Source organism: Salvelinus alpinus, chromosome 25 (genome assembly GCF_045679555.1).
Source record: "Salvelinus alpinus chromosome 25, SLU_Salpinus.1, whole genome shotgun sequence".
In the NCBI taxonomy this organism is placed as follows: Eukaryota; Metazoa; Chordata; class Actinopteri; order Salmoniformes; family Salmonidae; genus Salvelinus; species Salvelinus alpinus.
In genome coordinates, this window is record NC_092110.1 from 15006287 (window position 1) to 15027491 (window position 21205).

At 41.9% G+C, this 21205-nt stretch overlaps 1 protein-coding gene and 2 pseudogenes across 1 annotated transcript; 2 read left to right on the forward strand and 1 right to left on the reverse strand.

Annotated features, from left to right (window-relative positions):
* Positions 1–953: 953 nt before the first annotated feature.
* On the reverse strand, positions 954–6454 carry LOC139553042 (protein yippee-like 5; annotated as a pseudogene).
* Positions 6455–15458: 9004 nt separating this feature from the next.
* LOC139553078 (b(0,+)-type amino acid transporter 1-like) lies at positions 15459–18995 on the forward strand. The gene is made up of 6 exons (XM_071365045.1): positions 15459–16157; positions 17637–17770; positions 17859–17988; positions 18094–18218; positions 18309–18396; positions 18547–18995. Exons 1-6 carry the CDS (start codon positions 15459–15461, stop codon positions 18775–18777), a joined length of 1407 nt encoding a protein of 468 aa, XP_071221146.1. The 3' UTR covers positions 18778–18995.
* Positions 18996–21112: 2117 nt separating this feature from the next.
* Positions 21113–21205, forward strand: part of LOC139553043 (apolipoprotein B-100-like) — a 39167-nt pseudogene continuing 39074 nt past the window's right edge.

A 21205-nucleotide genomic window follows, 5' to 3' on the forward strand; every position in this document is an offset into this window, starting at 1 on the left:
TCAAATCAATCTATTGCATATTGTCCTGGGCAGGGGTTGGAAACAGAGCATACAGTGTGACTGAAAACACCGCTCCCTTCATTCCAATTGGCTGGAATCATCAGAGTTTGGGAGGAAGAGCAACAGTTCATGTAAAGGCCAGCCCAACAGGCCAACAGTCTTTGGGCATGTTACTGCCCTGCTCAGCTCCACATGTACAAAGAGGCAACAGGCTGCTTGCATTCCTCACTCACACAGAGGGACTTGTGGGGATGTGCATGGTGACAAGCATCCAGAATGGTAGAGATCGAGGATAAACACAGTACACACAGCACTGGGAGGAAGTTATAGAGACTCTAGCTATAAAGTTGACAACATATCCAGAGTGAGTGAACATATCTACTACTTATCATTAGGACCGGTACGATACCAGTATCGCGATACTCGTTAGGATGGTGGCAAGGGGAAAAAACACGAAGCAAATTTCACTTCTTTAGGAAAACAGCCTTAATTGTGGAAACAAACATTATGTTGTCATCCAGAGTCACATTGATTTATTTCCCAAGCTAAAGCACATATTTTCGTGTGATACTTGTATCGTCCCGGCCCTATTAATCATGAATGTGAGCGTCTCGTATGTAAATATGAGTGTGTGTGTCTTGCAGTGTTTGTAGTTGTGTTCAAAATCCTGTCTGTGAGTGTGCATGGAGTCCATAGCTATGTGAAAGCGGGCCCCCATCAATGTCTCTAGGTGACAGGTGGTGGTCTTTGGAGGAGGGGTTTAGAAGATGCCAACACAGCATCAAGAGATCCAACCAATCAGGAGAGGTCAAAAAGTCATAGCTACCTGTAGGTCAAAGGTGAGGGTGGAGCCAAGACGATATGGCCTGGGATGCTGAGTTTGAGGCTGTGGAGTGTGGGGGAACAGGGTTAGGGCAAGGGCGTGAGCGTGAGCGAGTATTTCGAGCATCAGCTCAGGAGTTGTCAGAGGGGACATGCTCTTCAAAGCCCTCACTCTCCCTAACCAGTGCCCTCCTTGTAGCGCTGGCTGTCCTCTGAGGCAAACTCATAGATCCAGCCCAGCTTGCTGTTGCAGTTCTTACAGCTGATGTCTCGCACCATGTGTCTGCCCGTCAGCATCACGCGATCCTGTACCTGGCTGTACTGCAAGTTCACCATCTAACAGATAATGAATAATAATGCTAGGTTATTACACAGTCATAACATGGTAATAAACATGTGTTTGCTAGGTGTGTTACTTCTGCCTATTGCAGAAGTGTGTTTTCTAGGGGTCACGTGTAGTGTAACTTTCTGTGTAAATTATGTGAGTGCACTTGCTAAACATAGTGAGCCTGGCATAAAAGTTATTAGTTTGAGTGTTGAGCATAAAAGGTGTTTTCATTGCACTATTTCACTCCAGGGGTGGAAATACCAACATGAAAACATGTCTCTGGCAGTAGTAGCAGGCTGGTGTCATGGCGGCGTGCCTTGTTAAAGAGGAAGACTCAGCCAGTGGCTCTGGTGAAGCGGGTGGAGGTGAGTTCCGAGCTGTTGGTCAGGATGGTGTCACATTTGGCGCAGGCAAGGAGTCGTGTGCCCCCACACTCACCTGCAGGACCAGAGGGAAGGAGTGGGTTACTGCTGATCTCTGAAAGATAAGATGGAGAATTTAAATTACACCTCTAACGTTACACTCAGATCAATGACAACTGCCATACAGGCCCTAACCACACACACTCACACACTCTTTCATGGCCTTCTTGTCAAACTCAGTAATGCCATATCTAGCAAATGACGTCGATGGCATCTAACGTTTGAGAAAGTTGAAAACCATGACGTTGTACCGTAAACACAACCCAGTCTTAATGCTCAAAGTCTTTTCGATTATTTGGGCTTTAGCTAGTTGTAGCTAATATGTCCTTTTCCATGTTAATTATTTTATTCCCTCAAGTCTGTTTTTGTTCATTATCGCTTTGTTGTTGTTCTCTCAGCTGTTTCTGTCGATTCTGTATAAACATCCGGTACATTAACGCAGAGAGGAAAAAGCGAAGCAAGAGGGTTAGCCAAATACATTTAAACTCAGTTTTTCACAATTCCTGACATTTAATCCTAGTAAAAATTCCCTGTCTTAGGTCAGTTAAGATCACCACTTTATTTTAAGAATTTGAAATGTCAGAATAATAGCAGAAATAATTATTTATTTCAGCTTTTATTTCTTTCATCACATTCCCAGTGGGTCAGAAGTTTACATACACTCAGTATTTGGTAAATACTTAGTATTAGTATTTGGTAAAAATTGTTTAACTTGGTTCAAACGTTTCGGGTAGCTTTCCACAAGCTTCCCACAATAATTTGGGTGATTTCTGGCCCATTCCTCCTGACAGAGCTGGTGTAACAGAGTCAGGTTTGTAGGCCTCCTTGCTCGCACAGGCTTTTTCAGTTCTGCCCACAAATTTTATTATATATTATTATATACAGTTAAAGTCGGAAGTTTACATACACTTAGGTTGGAGTCATTAAAACTCGTTTTTCAACTCCACACATTTCTTGTTAACAAACTATAGTTTTGGCAAGTCGGTTAGGACATCTACTTTGTGCATGACAAGTAAATTTTCCAACAATTGTTTACAGACAGATTGTTTCACTTATAATTGTAACGGAATTCTTCGTCCTCCTCTGACGAGGAGTAAGAAATGTCGGACCAAGATGCAGCGTGGTGAGTATCCATTTTAATTGAAATACTTGAAACAAACAAAATAACGAATAAACGAACGAAGACAAAACAGTCCCGTAAAGTGACAACATGAACACAGTAACAGGAACAATCACCCACAACCCACAATACAAAACAGGCTACCTAAATATGACTCCCAATCAGAGACAACGACAAACACCTGCCTCTGATTGAGAACCATATCAGGCCAAACACATAGAAATAGACAAACTAGACAAACAACATAGAATGCCCACTCAGATCACACCCTGACCAAACAAAACATAGAAACATACACAGCAAACTATGGTCAGGGCGTGACAATAATTCACTGTATCACAATTCCAGTGGGTCAGAAGTTTACATACAATAAGTTGACTGTGCCAGAAAATGTCATAGTATATATATATACTAAGTGGGGCTTGTTTGATCGAGTAGAAGTTTCAGAATGGTTAGGTAGGTTGTTACAAATGTATGGAGGTAGAATAATTAATTAATTATACAAGCAAGTAAAGTATGATTTGCACATGTAAAAAACAAGTTGAATACTTAAATGTATGTACTGTAGTTATGTCCTTGAGCTGTTCTTGTCTATTGATGTTCTGTATTATGTCATGTTTCATGTTTTGTGTGGACCCCACGAGGAGTAGCTGCTGCTTTTGCAACAGCTAATGGGGATCCTAATAAAATACAAAATTCTGAGTTTTGTCCAGTGGCTTGCGAAAGTATTCACCCCCCTTGGCATTTTTCCTATTTTGTTGCCTTATAACCTGGAATTCAAATAGATTTTTTGGGGGGGATGTATCATTTGATTTACACAACATGCCTGCCACTTTGAAGATACAAAATATTTTTTATTTGAGAAACAAACAAGAAATAAGACAAAGAAACAGAACTTGAGCGTGCATAACTATTCACCCCCCCCCCCCCCCCAAAGTCAATATCAATACTTTGTAGAGACACCTTTTGCAGCAATTACAGCGGCAAGTCTCTTGGGGTACATCTCTATAAGCTTGGCACATCTAGCCACTGGGATTTTTGCCCATTAAAGGCAAAACTGCTCCAGCTCCTTCAAGTTGGATGGGTTCCACTGGTGTACAGCAATCTTTAAGTCATACCACAGATTCTCAATTGGATTTAAGTCTGGGCTTTGACTAGGCTATTCCAAAGCATTTAAATGTTTCCCCTTAAACCACTCGAGTGTTGCTTTAGCAGTATGCTTAGAGTCATTGTCCTGCTGGAAGGTGAACCTCGGTCCCAGTGTCAAATCTCTGGAAGACTGAAACAGGTTTCCCTCGAGAATTTCCCTGTATTTAGCGCCATCCATCATTCCTTCAATTCTGACCAGTTTCCCAGTCCCTGCTGAGGAAAAACATCCCCACAGCATGATGCTGCCACCACCATGCTTCACTGTGGGGATGGGTTCTCGGGGTGATGAGAGGTGTTGGGTTTGCACCAGACATAGCGTTTTCCTTCATTGCCAAAATGCTAAATTTTAGTCTCATCTGACCAAAGTACCTTATTCTATATGTTTGGGTAGTCTCCCACATGCCTTTTGGCAAACACCAATCGTGTTTGCTTGTTTTTTTCTTTAAGCAATGGCTTTTTTTTCTGGCCACTCTTCCCATGAAGCTCAGCTATTTGGAGTGTATGGCTTAAAGTGGATGGACAGATAATCCAATCTCCGCTGTGGAGCTTTGCAGCTCCTTCAGGGTTATCTTTGGTCTCTTTGTTGCCTCTCTGATTAATGCCTTCCTTGACTGGTCTGTGAATTTTGGTAGGTGGCCCTCTCTTTGCAGCTTTGTTGTGGTGCCATATTCTTTCCATTTTTTATTAATGGATTTAATGGTGCTATGTTCAAAGTTTCTGATATTTTTTTATAACCCAACCCTAATCTGTACTTCTCCACAACTTTGTCCCTGACCTGTTTGGAGAGCTCCTTGGTCTTCATGGTGTCGCTTGCTTGGTGGTGCTCCTTGCTTAATGGTGTTGCCGACTCTGAGACTTTTCAGAACAGGTGTATATATACTGAGATCATGTGACAGATCATGTGCCACTTAGATTGCACACAGGTGGGCTTTATTTAACTAATTATGTGATTTCTGAAGGTAATTGGTTGCACCAGATCTTATTTAGGGGCTTCATAGCAAAGGGAGTGAATACATATTAAAGCACCACTTTTACATTTTTATTTTTTTCATTTCAATTCACCAATTTGGACTATTTACTATTTACATATTACATGAAATGCGAATAAAAATCTATTTAAATGACAGGTTGTAATGCAACAAAATAGGAAAAACGGTGAGGGGGATGAATAATTTTGCAAGGCACTGTAGTTGCAAAAAAATATTTGAGAATCAATGCAATTGCATAATGTGGTGTGAATAAATACAACAACACTTGCAAACAGGTAAGTTGATATGTGAATTTTTATTTTCAAGATTGCAACTGTACTGAACAAAAATATAAACGCAACATGTAAAGTTTTGGTCCCATGTTTCATGAGCTGAAATAAAAGATCCCAGAAATGTTCCACATGCACAAAATGCTTATTTTTCTCACATTTTGTGCACAAATTTGTTTGCATCCCTGTTAGTGAGTATTTCACCTTTGCCAAGATAATCCATCCACCTGACGAGTGTGGCATATCAAGAAGCTGATTAAACAGCATGATCATTACACAGGTGCACCTTGTGCTGGGGACAATAAAAGGCCAGTCTAAATTGTGCAGTTTTGTCACACAACACAATGACACCAATGTCTCAAGTTTTGAGGAAGAATGCAATTGGCATGCTGACTGCATGAATGTTCCCCAGAATTGTTCTTAGAGAATTTAATGTTAATTTCTCTACCAAAGTGATTTTAGAGAATTTGGCAGTAGTTTCAATCGGCCACACAACCGCAGACCACGTGTAAACTGCCAACCCAAGACCTCCACATCCGGCTTCTTCACCTGTGGGATCGTCTGAGACCAGTCACCTGGACAGCTGATAAAACTGAGGAGTATTTCTGTCTGTAATAAAGCTCTTTTGTGGGGAAAAACTAATTTTGATTGGCTGGGCCTGGCTCCCCAGCTAGCAATGAGGAATCAGGAATGAGGAATATTTAAGCATACACAATACATGAACATAAACTGTATACGTGTAAGTCTGTGCTGTGTGTCTTTTAGTGGAACTTTGATCTCTCTACCTAGTTGTCTGACACGATTGTGGCTCTCTGAGGTGTGTCAGGCTGGTTTATGATCTTGTTAGATGCTGACTGATCATCATCATCCACGTGAGTGTTTGTGATCCCAGAGTCAGCACTAATGTCTCTCTCTGACTCCGTTTGTAAAAACGCTTGTTCGCCTGTTTTCAGCCGATGCTTTCTGTTTCTCCTGTATATTTGTCCATCCGGCGTACAAACAACAAATTACATTGGCTGCTCTTGTCTGTTCAGCACGGCAGCTGGTTGCCACACATCTCCTCTCTAGATCCTGACGTTTTCTCCTGCGTGTATGTCTGGTAGTTGTCTCGTTTGTCTATCGTAGTAGCTTTTCTGTTTAAGCTGTCTGTTCTTCAGCTTGTCTTGGATTTGAACATTACCTTCAGGAGTCAGTAGGGTGGTAGAGGTTGGCAACTTGGACTTCAGCCGTTGTCCCATTAGTAGTTGTGCTGGTGATAACCCTATGCCCTCTAGTAGTGTGTTGTGGTACTCCAGCAGAGCTATGTAGGTGTCACAGTTGCTACTTTGCACCTTCTTGAGTAGGTTCTTGACCATTTGCACAGTCCTCTCCGATTGTCCATTTGACTGAGCGTGTCCTGGATTGGAATTTATGTGCTCGAACTCCAAGCTTTCAGCAAAGCATCTGAACTCGGTGCTTTCATACTGTGGACCATTTTCGGAAACAACAACATATGCTATGCCCTGCCTGGTGAATGTAGACTTCATGGCTGTGATGACACCTCTGCTCGTAGTTTCCCTCAGTTTGGTGATCAGTGGATATTTGGAGTAATGGTCGACACAGAGATAATCTGAGCCGAGGTAGTGAAACAGATCAGTGCCGATCTTTGCTCATGGTCTTTCTGGTGGAGTGTGTGGAATCAATAGCTCTCTCAGGTTGCTGTTCTTGTTGGCGTTACAGACAGTGCACTGAGACACAATGTCCTCAATCTGTGTTGACATACCTGGCCAACATATAATGTCTCTTGCTTTTTCTTTGTACTTGACTGTTCCCAGATATGATTTGTGAACTCTTCAGCATTTCTTGTCTCAGTTGATTTGGTACAATGAGCTTTGCGGCTTTGAACATCAGTCCTGATGTGGAGCTGATTTCCTCCTTGAACGTCCATTATGGATGAATTTATTTGGGAACCGGACTCTTTTCATTGGTCTATCCGCTCATACTGTAGTTGTTTCTCTCAGCAGTTGCATTTCGGGATCTTCTGCTGTTGCTTTCCTGAACACTTGTAGCCTATCCTCTGAGATTGGCAGCTGAGGTATTATGCAGTTTACCTCCAACTCCTCTCCCAGCAGATCTTCATTCTGTATGTTGAGGTAGGCTCTACTCAACGCGTCTGCTATGTGCATTTCTTTGCCTGGCTTGAAGCAACATCCTCTGCAGCCTTGAAGGAGCTTGATGCAGCAGCTTCTTGAATGCTCTCGAGGGACTTGTGATCACTCTCAACTTGTACCTCTCTGCCATAAACATACTGATGGAACTTCTCACATCCGTAGACTATGGAAAGTAGTTCCTTCTCAATCTGAGCATATCTACTTTGACAGTCTGTGAGTGACCAAGAACCACATGCAACAGGTCTACCATCTTGGAGTGTGACTGCTCCTATACAGTACTTCATGAACTGGCATCTACTCACAGTAGTAGGGGTTTACTAATGTCAAAGAACTTCAGTGTTGGCACGTTTATTGCCGGTCTTTTGAGTTTATCAAAACTGTTCTTCTGTTTTTGTTCCCAATGCCATTCAGTTTCACTCTCAGGTAGCTTTCTGAGTGGTGCACTAACCTCAGACAGGTTGGGAATGAATTTGGCAAGATACTGTAGCATTCCCATGAATCTAGCCAAGATGGCCACCAGATCCTCAAAGTCTTTCAGTATGTCATTGTCTTTGACTATGATATCATGTATTCTCTTCACAATGCCTAGTTTTTGACATGTAACTCGCCCGAGAATTGCTGGAGCATCTCTTTCAATAATCTGGAACTCAACCATGTGTCTCTGTCCTTTCTACACACAGGTTAATGATTTATGACCCAATGGTGACATCTGGTCGGCAGAATAGGTAAGGAGTTTGCAGGTAGACTTCTTCAATTTCTTTCTCAGTCCAAGTGAATTGAAGATCTTTGAAGATATTACGTTGCACTGAGCACCAGTGTAAGCTTGAATAGCACATCTTTGTTGTTTATTCTCAGTTTCTCAGTCCATTTCTCTTTGACATTGTCCATATCTGCAGTGACAGCTTCAATTTATTTAATTTTTCCAGTCATCTCAACTTCAACTGTGCCTAGGAACATACTGTCACTGTCCTAATTGCTCAACTGCCTGCATTTTCCTTGGTTGGCTCTGTGACTTGCAGATTTTGGCAAAGTGACTCTTCTTTTGTTAATCTTGAGCTGCCTTTGCTCTGTTCTTGTTGAACCTCTTTGCAGGTTTAACTTTTTTTTATCTTGTGTACATTTTTACCTGACTGGACGTGATTTCACTGGCACTACACACATCAATAGCTTAAGCCAATGTGAGATAGGCTTCTCTCAACAGCCTGCTTCTTACTTGGTCATCTTTTATGCCACAAACGATTCTCTGTCTTACTCATGCAGTTGACCGAACACACAAGTCTTTTGCTTTGTTCCTCAAGTCAGTAACGTAAGCATCAATACTTTCTGATGGCCCCCTGAGCCCTCATGAAAAACATGTGTCAAATGTAAGAATGGTTCCTCCTGGGTTCACAATAGTCTTTTGAATTTCTGTTTCACCTAGGCAATCTTGTCTTTCACGCCTTTAGCAAATTCAAACGTGTTGCATACCTTGATTGCTTCCTCTCCCGCAACATGTAAGAACGTAGCATATTGCACCTTTTCCTCCTTTTCAGCAACGCCACAATTAAAATTGTAACCAAATCTTCCGGTTTTCGGCAAGATTTTCTTGTAGACACAAGCTGAATGGTAGTTGTAACAGAGCCATCATCTATTTTCTTGTGGTTAGTCTGACAACATGTCATATTGTTGCAATATTAATTGTAACTGTCTAGAACTCGAGAGGGGTCCAGCTGCGACATCATATCTCAGACCAGTCATCACTCAGGGTCTATTTTGTCACCTACTGATATGTCATCTCTCAGTGCAGTGCATCTCTCAGGAAAATTGGGGGTTTCGAAAGGAGTGGTTGTTTTGAAATTCATTGGCCACAGATAAAATTATGTCAAATCACATTATATCTACAGTAGCTTTGATTGGACTGATATCAACATCATACTTTCCAAAATCTTAGCAAACAAGCTAGACAAGTAGTCATCATCATGAATCACGTCGACAATCTACTTCAAATCCTTTTCATTCCTTGTCATATGATGATAAATTATACATAAAACATATCAGTGCTCATCGGCCATTGGACATAAACATTACACAACAAGTTGGAAATCGCAAATTCAACAATGAGTGGTTTGGAAGGAATCAGTGGCTAACTGACTGGGAAAATACTTTTTTAACGGTCTTCCAGCTCTGCATTCCAAGTCAGGAACCCGCACCTCTTTCTACACCTACGACCTGAAGATCACTGATGTCATGATTCAACCTTTTTCAGAGTTCCCAGCTGTCTTGAAAGCACCATAAATTCAGAGAATGCCAGACTTTGTGTTCAAGTGAGCACAGCACAACAAGGTGAGTCCAAAATATCTTGTATGCTGCTGCATAAATGATGTAATATGCCAAGGAGATATGTATACTGTATATAAGAAAGTAATACTAAGTGTATGTTGTGTAGTAAGCTGTTAGTAGCCCATGTGCCTCACCCTAATAATTTGGTCCCTTTCCCCTTCATAACTTAGCCTACTGTTCTGACTTGGTGGTGCACATGTAGCCGATAGCCTGTTTTAGAGAAATGTAATCATTGAATATTGTAAGAGCTTTCATTGTCTGCTTATATGCCCCATTTATTTATACTACGGTTCTGGCTTGGTGTACTGGGAGAATACTGTAAGTACGGCCCATGTTCTGAATTCTGTCACTGTACATTTCAAAAGTGCTGAACAAATAGTTATATTGACTACATCCGTCCTAGGTAGATCATTAATGTCTTTATCTAAATTACGGATTGCCTCTTATCCGCTCATCGCCCACTTATGCCATATTTTGTACATCTCAATTGTCAATAGAAACCACATTTGTTTAAGCAAGTCAGCCATATCAGCTATGTTTTTTTAAAAGGCAGTAAATGAGGCTGAATAAACTGTTTCACTGCCAGACAAGGCTCCGCTGATAGCCAGGTGTAGTGGTGGTAAGGATTCACTCCATGGTGCTGAAAAGAAAGCTCTGCTGTTGGGACAGCTTTATGTAGGCCCTAACAGTTTGTGGGCACTGTTTGTCACTGTTATAGTGCAATTCATGTATTGATTAGTGTTGCTTTGTTTTGCGTAGTGGCTTTGCTGGCATGCATCAACATTTTGGTGGGGATTTTTCCCCACCAAGATGTACATGCTAAAATCGCCACTGGCTCCATGCAGAATCAAGACGAAGGGAAGGGGAAGATTAGTACCCAGGCGAGATGAGCTAGCTAAATGCCAATGTCGAACCAATGCAATGATATTCATTTTATTGGCTTGCTATAGAGCTGCTTTTCCTGAAAATGTCTGTCTCATATGGCTAGCTAGTTGTTGTTGTAGTGTCCGTTAAATGTTACAGTACAGCCACAACATCATGATCATGTAGTCTGCAGACCAGCGAGGAGGAGAAAAGCCTGCTTTGGGTGAGCTAGCTAGAACAACATCAACTAGCTAGCTAACGTATAATATCAGATTAACATCAGATTTCTCCTATCTCCGGAGTTCCTCTGTGGAGATAGAAGAACCTTCCAGAAGGACAATCATCTCTGCAGCACTCCACCAATCAAGCATTTATGGTAGAGTGGCCAGACGGAAGCCACTCCTCAGTAAAAAGCACATGACAGCCCGCTTGGAGTTTGCCAAAAGGAACCTAAAGACTCTCAGATCATGAGAAACAAGATTCAACTCTTTGGCCTGAATGCCAACCATCACGTCTGGAGAAAACCTGGCACCTCTCTACGGTGAAGCATGGTGGTGGCAAAATCATGCTGTGGGGGTGTTTTTAAGGGACTGGGAGACTAGTCTTGATCGAGGCAAAGATGATCAGAGCAAAGTACAGAGAGATCCTTGATGAAAACTGCTCTAGAGTGGGGCGAAGGTTCACCTTCCAACAGGAAAACGACCCTAAGCACACAGCCAAGACAACACAGGAGTGGCTTTCAGACAAGTCTCTGAATGTCCTTGAGTGGCCCAGCCAGAGCATGGACTTGAACCCGATCGAGCATCTCTGGAGAGACCTGAAAATAGCCTTGCAGCAACGCTCCCCATCCAACTTGACAGAGCTTGAGAGGATCTGCAGAGAAGAATGGGAGAAACTCCACAAATACAGGTGTGCCAAGCTTGTAGTGTCATACCCAAGAAGACTTGAGGCTGTAATTGCTGCCAAAGGTGCTTCAACAAAGTACTGAGTAAAGGGTCTGAATACTTATGTAAATGTAATATTCTGTTTTATATTTTTTATCAATTAGCCAAAATGTCTAAAAACCTCTTTTGCTTTGTCATTATGGGGTATTGTATGTCGATTGATAAGGGGAAAAAATGTTTAATCAATTTTAGAATAAGGCTATAACCTAACAAAATGTGGAAAAAGTCAAGGGGTCTTAATACTTACCAAAGGCACTGTACATGGATGGGGTTCTCTCAATACTATGCTCTCACTCTCTGCATGTACTGTAAATGCATTGTGTAATATTAGTAAAACGGATTTCCAACATTTCCAGTTTGCCAGATTATCAATGTCGTTATGTTTAGCTACCAAGTGAGAAATCTTCGTGTCAACAGTAAATCTATTTTAGTTTTATGTAAACATTCTAAATTATGCAAATGTTTCTGTCTCATTTCTCATAGCGACTGGAACGAGCTACAAAAAACACTAAAACTGGACAGTTTTATGTCCATCTCTTCATTCAAAGACTCAATCATGGACACTCTTACTGACAGTTGTGGCTGCTTCACTGATGTATTGTTGTCTCTACCTTCTTGCCCTTTGTGCTGTTGTCTGTGCCCAATAATGTTTGTACCATGTTTTCTACTGCTACAATATTGTGCTGCTGCCATGTTGTGTTGCAACCTTGTTGCCTTGTTGTGTTGCTGCCATGCTATGTTGTTGTCTTAGGTCTCTCTTTATGTAGTGTTGTGCTGTCTCTCTTGTCCTGATGTGTGTTTTGTCCTATATATATATATTTTTAAATCCCAGCCCCCGTCCCCGCAGGAGGCCTTTTGCCATTTGGTAGGCCATCATTGTAAATAACAATTTGTTCTTAACCGACTAGCCTGGTTAAATAAAATAAAACAGCACTAATTTTATCTCTGCTCATCGATCCAAGCACTTAGACCTCACTACAGTGTCAAAACATTGTATTGAGTTGAACCCAAAGAGTGTGATGTTTTGTATAGGACTCACTGGTGGTGGCACTCCTTCCTGACCAGTCTCTTCGTGACAGTCTACCTGTTGGTCTACGACATGCACTACTTCTTCTCCAAGCGGCAGATCATCAGCCACCACCATCCTCTACTTCCCCATTGTCATGGTGCTCATATTCTTCTTCTTCACAAGGGAGTCAACGACAGTGGCACACTATGCAAGGCTAGACTGTGTAACAGGTTTTTGCGGAGGAGCTCAAACAAATGGGGTATCTCCCGATTTTCACTGTAACAAACACAGTGCTGGAGCTTTTGGCAGACTTTGGTCGATTCATCTGCAGTTTCCAGCCACCTTTCTCAATAGGAATTTTATCCGCCCCAATAAATAGAAATTGGTGGTGCTGTAATAGCAAGCCGAGCAAGTTGAAAATATTGATTCCAGGGATATTGTTGTTGTCCGTGTGCTCCTGAAGTGCTGTGGCCCTGCTCTTTCATTATTTTTGAGTTTTTATTCCATTTATTTCTGGTAACCCCCTACCTAGCGGCATGAGGTATGTTTGGGTCTAATTGTTAAAATCATCCCAGTGTTGAGATGAAACTCCTGTGTATTGCAAAGCCACATGCTCTAAGTCCTCTCTGCTCTACCTAGGTGTTTTAATGGGCTGATGTAGGTAATACTAATATAGAGATAACCATTGTAAATGTATTTTCTCTTTATTGCTTTTTGCCTTTTTATGCCATTGTTTACTACTTCAATGCCCTTAAATCTGTAATTTGAAGCATATATAAAACATGTTGTTTCACTATATTACATATTCAGCAATAATGATTCTTGCCATTCAATTATGTTTGACGGCTATCTCTCCTGGTCAAATTCAGTTTTATACGTTTAGGTTTTCAGCACTCAGTCCACTTTACATGCATACTTAATACACATCCGAGGTTGACGAGTGCTAAACTTTTTAAAAAGGGGAGACATCCGCACAATATTGTTTGCAGAACATGCACCGATGTCTTTTCTCCAATACCCAACTTCTGTTCCTTAGCCCAATTTACTAGTCTGATTGTCTCTGGCCTCTCCATGCTCACAAAACGTGGGATACTCTGCATCTGAGAGCATCTGAGAGCAGCGTAAAAAAACTAAGGCAAACTAGATATCTGGGAAGGGCTCGTCAGGGCGACTGACTGAACTGAACTGAACCGAACCGAATCCATTTGTCTCCACTCGACTCTTGCTGCGCAACAAGCATCATCAATTTGGGCACCAGGCATGTCCATATAGCCTCTCCTGTCTAACAGCTTTCCAGTCCTGAACACAGTATAATGATATTCCCTTCATTACATCTAGGGCAGGGTTCCCCAACTTGCAGCCCACAAGCCGGATTTGGACATAAAAACTAAAAACACCAGAAAATCAGCTCCAAGTTATTTTATTTTGGAAATCTGTTCCAAAGTATTCCCACACAAAACAGAGAGAAGTCGTTTTTTACCAATGTAAGCATGGTTTGATTTTTTTTATTTTAATATATCTGTTTGGGCCCATGGCTGAATCTAGTTGATGATCTTGGGTGACATAACTCATTTGAGTAGTACAGTATATAATATTGAAACAATTTGTAAAAACGGTTAATCATGTGCAATGGGTGTACCAGATAATCAGGTGGTCAATCACACACACACACACACACACCCACACACACCCACACACCCACCCACCCACCCACCCACCCACCCACCCACCCACCCACCCACCCACCCACCCACCCACACACACACACACACACACACACACACACACACACACACACACACACACACACAAAGTAGTCATTGGTGCAGACATTGGTGCAAAAGAAAAAAAGAAAAAACAGTCCCTATCTAATCTGTAACAATCCATTGACACTGAAATGTGGTTATAAAATACTTGGACACAGAAGTTAAAGCTTTTCTCTACAGATATCTTGTTGGTCTATGGTAAAAAATGACTGGTAAGGGCACATTTTCTTCATGTTAATTTTCAGCTCAATCATATTTGTGAGGCTTGCCAGTGGGGCAGGGATCTCACTGAGTTTTGTTGAATATCAAATAAAATCAACTGTATTTATAAAGCCCATTATACAGCAGATGTCACAAAGTGCTTATAATGAAACCCAGCCTAAAACCCCAAAAGGCAAGCAATGCAGATGTAGAAGCACGGTGACTAGGCAACATTCCCTAGAAAGGCAGGAACCTAGGAATGCAAGTGTTCTTCATGTTGGCACTGTGCTGGCACTGTCAGTAATCAATTATTGGAGGAGTGGTATTGCTCATCAAAAGCTTTGAGGATTATTTTAAAGGGACCAGGCATCAATCCAATAGGTATTGTTTTCTATAAGGGGCTGTGGTCCTACAATGGATGGAACAACTTAAATTGTGACAGAAGAGCTGAAACATTCTGAGGTAAAATAAAAATAACAGAACTGTCGCGCATTATAGAGCTGTCACACTTACATTAGCCTACAGAAACTGCACATTTAAGTTATGTTAGTACTGATTTAAAGTACATACTGTAATTTCATTTCAGGGTGATTTCAAAGGAACACTACAAGTGGTTTAGGTATGCTGTGCCTGCATCTTTTTGGTATCTACTATATTTTCAATAATGCAGCATGCTTTACTCCAAGGCACAGGGAAGCATAACATGCCCTACTTTAACTGTGTCCCTGACACATAAAAAGCGATATTCCTATTGACGATTTAGGACCAACTCGATTGATGACAAAGTGAAACATCATACATTTTAGTGAACCACCCTTCCTCTGAGCTATTTGAGGTATTACTACTGTTCCAGAATGTTTGAAATTATAGTATATGGGTATATATATTCCCGGTATGTTTCTTTCTTCTTTAGTAGATTAAAGTTTCCTAGTAGATTAAAGCCGACAGCCCTGATTTAACTCAGCGCCAGTCTAGTAATAGTTAACCGATGTAATAGTAGGTGTGCCTTGTCCGATACGGACAAAACATTTATGCCTCTCCCCAGTTTGGACCTTGTTGTTGGTAAAACATATCTGTTGAGAATAGATCTACTACCAAGTCTCAGGATGGCAGCTAAAACACAGAAACTCAGCTTGAAGCGTGAAGTGGGGCTTATTGGTGCTATCTCATTCATTGCCGGGACCATGATGGGATCTGGAATTTTTATGTCCCCTCAGTCTGTGCTGGTCAACATAGGAAGCCCAGGAGCCAGCCTGGTGATCTGGGCAGCCTGTGGTCTGCTGGCCACGTTGGGTTCCCTCTGCTATGCTGAACTGGGCACTGTCATTTCTGAGTCTGGGGCAGAGTACATATATATTCTGCGGATATTTGGCCAAGTAGTTGCCTTCATGTTTGTCTTTAGCTTCGTCATTGTGATGAGACCTGCCAGTGCAACAGGGATAGCACTGAGCTTTGCTGAATATGCAGTGGCTCCTTTCTACCATGACTGTACCCCTCCAGAGCTGGTGGTCAAGTGTGTGGCTGCAGCAGGGATTTTGGTGTTAGCAATTGTGAACAGTATGAATGTACGTCTGGCTATGTTCATCCAGGTATTTTCCATGGTGATCAAGCTGGTGGCCTTGGGAGTGATAATTATTGGAGGTGTGGTGCTGCTTTTCAAGGGGAACACTGAAAACTTTGAGGATTCCTTTAAAGGGACCAATGTGGAAATCAGTTCCATTGGGATTTCTCTTTATCAGGGCCTGTGGTCCTATGATGGCTGGAACACTTTGAATTATGTCACAGAAGAACTAAAACGGCCTGAGGTAAGGAACAATTAAACATTTTGATATTGTTTTGTCTGGATTTTTCTAGAGTGCTACAATTGTATGTTTTACCTGGAGTAGGAAAAATAGACCATTTCATTTGTTGTACTACTGAGGTTACAGGCCACATGAAACAAACCAAAAATACTGAGTATAGAATATGCAGGAAAATCAACTGCACCAATACCTGACAAAAAGTATACTTTATCGCATCCTGACAAAATGCTTTGATATTTGAACAATCCCACAGACAGCGATACTGTGTGCCCTTATCTAGATTGCATTTGATAGACAGATCCAGATGGAAAGACAGTGTAACATATAGTATGTCTGCAGACCAACATCATCAGCTAGGGGGCAAGTCTACACTCAGCTGTAATTTCTATATTCACATGGCTTCTGATAGCAATTTCAGGTGGCTTTAGCACCAACACATATAACAATGGTGAGAGAGGTCAACCTTGGCCTTGATTTTTCCAACCGTCAAGGAAAGAGTAGGAATTTCTACGCCATCCATAAACATTTAAAGGTATAATCTAACTGTATGATGACATAGCATCCCCTTTTCTCACTCTCCTATGGGGGGGGGGGGGGGGGGGTGTAATCTTTATGGGAACCATTTTGGAGCTATAAACAAAGATGACACAACAACATACTTTATTCAACCTGAGAAGTTAATATTAACTAAGGACTTTACACCCAGCATCAAAGATTAGCCAGGTCTTTCACCAAGAAGACCACCTGAATTCTCATGGCTAAACGTACATTCAAGATGTTTGCCATGGCTACAACCATGATGGCTGCAACAGCAGCACACTTCACTATTAGCTGAGGAGGAGAACAGTCTTGGTAGAAAGGTGCCACAGCATATTCTGCAAAACTGAGGGATATTGCTGCAATGCTCGCTGGTTTCACCACTAGTAGGAAGGTGAAGGCCACAAAGAAGGCAGGAAACTGTCCATAGATTCGAAGAATGTAGATAAAGTCCCCTCCTGATTCTTTAATAATGGTTCCTAGCTCAGCATATGAGAGTGCCCCCAGCATGACTACAAGGCCAGACAATGCCCAAATTATCAGGCTTGCCCCTGGACAAAGACCTGGCTAATGCTGCTGTTGCAGCCATCATGGTTGTAGCCATGGCAAACATCTTGAATGTACGTTTAGCCATGAGAATTCAGGTGGTCTTCTTGGTGGCTAAGCTATTTGCATTGATGGTTATAGTAATTGGAGGGATAGTGATAATTGCACAGGGCAATGTTGCTGTACAACAAAATGGTTTTGATGGTACAAACTTGGGTTTGAGCTCCATAGGAATGGCTTTTTACCAAGGCCTCTGGTCCTTCGCTGGCTGGTACAACTTGAACTATGTGACAGAAGAGTTGAAAAGACCTGAGGTAAGAATGCACTGTAATAAGTAATGTATTTCCTTACATGATCCTAAGGACTTAAACTATCTTTCTCCACCTTGCACCCTCTCAGGTAAATCTGCCCAGGGCAGTTATAATTGCCATCCCCATGGTAACCATACTGTATCTACTAGTCAATGTGAGCTACCTGGCTGCCATGACGCCAAGAGAACTGATGTCGTCGAATGCAGTGGCTGTCACCTGGGGGTGAGAGAGCTTGACTCCATCCACATACCTCTCTCTCATTTCTTTACATTTGTGGTGAGCTGACAAATTACCTTGTTGTCATCAACAGGAATAAGGTGCTTGGGAGCTGGGGATGGGTGATGTCTATCGCAGCCGCTTTGTCTGCTTTCGGCTCCCTGAATGGAACATTCTTTAGTGGCGGCCGGGTGTGCTTTGTGGCTGCAAGAGAGGGACACATGGTGAGAAACACATTCAAGAGACAGACAATTTTAACAAAACCTTTTTTTTTCTGATGTAAGTGGTAGTTTTTTTATGTCAACATTTGTGTTTTTTTCCTACCCCAGCCTGATATTCTGTCCATGGCCCATGTGAATCGACTGACCCCCTCTCCAGCCCTGATCTTCACCACGGCTATCTCACTCTTGGTTCTCATCCCTGGTGACTTTCAGAGCATTGTCAACTTCTTCAGGTAGTTTATGCTGACTTTAAAATTGCTCAATACATAAACTTTTTGTTATTGCTTTATTTATCTTACATCCCTCTCCATTGATATTGCCAGTTTCACTGCCTGGTTCTTCTATGCAATCACTCTGTCTGGGCTCCTCTACCTCAAGATCAAGAAACCTGAACTTCCCAGGCCATATAGGGTGAGTCTCGTAGGATATCTAATTTCTACTTTTATTTATAAAGGTCTGAGTCTATTTGAACAAGACATTGGTTTTTAACAATTTAATTACCCAAATGGTCCCATCTGCTGCCCACACCTCTTGTACCATTGTTTTTGTTTGTTCAACCAGGTTCCCATTGTAATCCCCATCTTGGTCATCATCGCAGCAATTTTCCTTGTGCTGGCACCTATAATTGACAACCCCGCGATAGAGTACCTCTATGTCACCTTGTTTATCTTTAGTGGTGTTTTGTTTTATGTGCCCTTCATCCACTTCAAACTGTGCCCTGGACTGTTGGAGAAAGTCACTGTGTTCCTGCAGCTCTTCCTAGAGGTGGCCCCAGCAGACAAAAATCTATGATTTATTTTACAGAATATATGTCTGAGGATAATATGGTCTGCTGAGTAAATATTGACAAAAATAAGTTTGTCTCAGATTGGCACCACCATAACCAAATTGTGAATGGCTTTTCAATAGTATGTACAGTGCCTTCAGAAAGTATTCATACCCCTTGACTTATTCCACATTTTGTTGTGTTACAGCCTGAATTCAAAATGGATAAAATATTATTTTTCTCACCCATCTACACACAATACCCAATTGACGAAGTGAAAACATGTTTTTAGAAATGTTTGCAAATGTATTGAAAATGGAATACAGAAATATCTAATTTACATAAGTGTTCACACCCCTGAGTTAGAATCACTTTTGGCAACAACTACAGCTGTGAGTCTTACTGGGTAAGTCTCTAAGAGCTTTGCACACCTGGATTGTACAATATTTGCACATTATTATTTTTTAAATTCTTCAAGCTTTGTCAAGATGGTTGTTGATCATTGCTAGACAGCCATTTTCAAGTCTTGCCATAGATTTTAAAGCCGATTTAAGTCAACTGTAAATTGGCCACTCAGGAATATTCAATGTTGTCTTAGTAAGCAACTCCACTGTATATTTGACCTTGTGTATTAGGTTATTGTCAGTGGCGACCTATCATTCAGGGCAGGTGTGACACGCATGAATACGCGTCACATATCAGTTTGCAAACAATGTAAAACATTGAGTTAATAAGGCCGCATACGAACATGGTTTCTTTTTTGCGTTCTTGAGTAAGGCAGCTCCAAAATGCAGGTGTTTCAGCCTAGCTCAGTGCTTTCTGTGGTGGTCGGGCAGCCAGCGGAAAATACGGAGCGTAGGCGTTGGTAATGTTCTATAGCTGCGCCGTGATTGGGTAATGTTCTCTAGTTGTGCCGTGATTGGCTCAGTGTTCTGTCACTCATGGGGACACTACGTCACCTCCAAATCTAAGGGTAGAGCTCGAAATTCAAGCCCCATTGGGTGCTGCCATAGAGTTACATTAGAAGTGCCAATCCAAGATGGCTCAAGGTCATTGGCCACATATAAAAGTATGTAAAATCATGTTATATCTACAGTAGCTTTGATTGGACTCAACATCAGACTTTCAAAATCTTAGCTAACAAGCAAGGAGACATCATCATGAATCAAGTTGACAATCTATAAACGTATCGGTGGTCATCGGCCATAAACCTTACACAAGTTGGAAATCGCAAAATCAACAATGAGTGGTTTGGAAGGAATTATTGGCTAAATGCAAGCATTGCAAAGCAATCACTAGCCTGTCATTCAGTGGAGTGTCTGTGTGGTCCCAAGTCTGGGTTTAAGGGTCTCTTTTCCAAGCTTATTTTTTATTTTAACTAGGAAAGTCAGTTAAGAACAAATTCTTATTTACAATGACGGCCCACACCGGCCAAACCCAGACGATGCTGGGCCAATTGTGCGCCACCCTATGGGACTCCCAATCACGGCCAGTTGTGATACAACCTGGATTCTAACCAGAGTGTCTGTAGTGATGCCTCAAGCACTGAGGTGCAGTGCCTTAGGCTGCTGCGCCACTCGGGAGTCCCAAAAGTTCCGTTACAGTCCGTAGAAACATGTCAAACGATGTATAGAATCAATCTTTAGGATGTTTTTAACATAAATCTTCAATAATGTTCCAACCGGAGAATTCCTTTGTCTTCAGAAAAGCAAATGGAACAGAGCTCGCTCTCACGTGAACAAGCGTCACGAGCTCAAAGCATTCTGCCAGACCTCTGACTCATTCCCCTCTCATTTGATGCTTACACTTCACAGTAGAAGCATCAAACAAGGTTCTATAGACTGTTGACATCTAGTGGAAGCCTTAGGAAGTGCAACATGACCCCATTTCCACTGTATCTTGGATAAGCAAAGAGTTGAAAACCTACAAACCTCAGATTTCCCACTTCCTGGTTGGATTTTTTCTCAGGTTTTTGCCTGCCATATGAGTTTTGTTATACTCACAGACATCATTCAAACAGTTTTAGAAACCTCAGAGTGTTTTCTATCCAAATCTACTAATAATATGCATATCCTATGAGCTGAGCCTGAGTAGCAGGCAGATTACTCTGGGCACGCTTTTCATCCGGACGTGAAACTACTGCCCCCTACCCCAAAGAAGTTAAGTCTCCTTCGGTTCCTGTGGAATTGGGATTCTCTTGGCTCCAGCAACACAATCCCCTTGACTGGTCTGCTGGTGCCATCATGGGCTGGAGCCAGTTCTGCCATGCTCATTTGCCTGAAGTCAGCGCAGCCTGCCCCGGGAGGTCTTACTTGCCCTCGACCTCTCCGCCATTACATCATCGCTTCAGGAGGTGTACCGATGGTTCCCGGGAAGGTGAGAGCGGTGGTGGATTAGCCCCAGCCTACATCCAGAGTGCAACTGCAACGTTTCCTGGGATTAGTCAACTTTTAT

Bases quoted from the DNA above. Each gene is read 5' to 3' on its own strand.
- LOC139553078 (XM_071365045.1), top strand. From the start codon at position 15,459: ATGGCAGCTAAAACACAGAAACTCAGCTTGAAGCGTGAAGTGGGGCTT. The intron at 16,158-17,636 runs GTAAGGAACAAT...GCACCCTCTCAG, and splicing joins AAGAACTAAAACGGCCTGAG to GTAAATCTGCCCAGGGCAGT. The intron at 17,989-18,093 runs GTGAGAAACACA...TTCCTACCCCAG, and splicing joins CTGCAAGAGAGGGACACATG to CCTGATATTCTGTCCATGGC.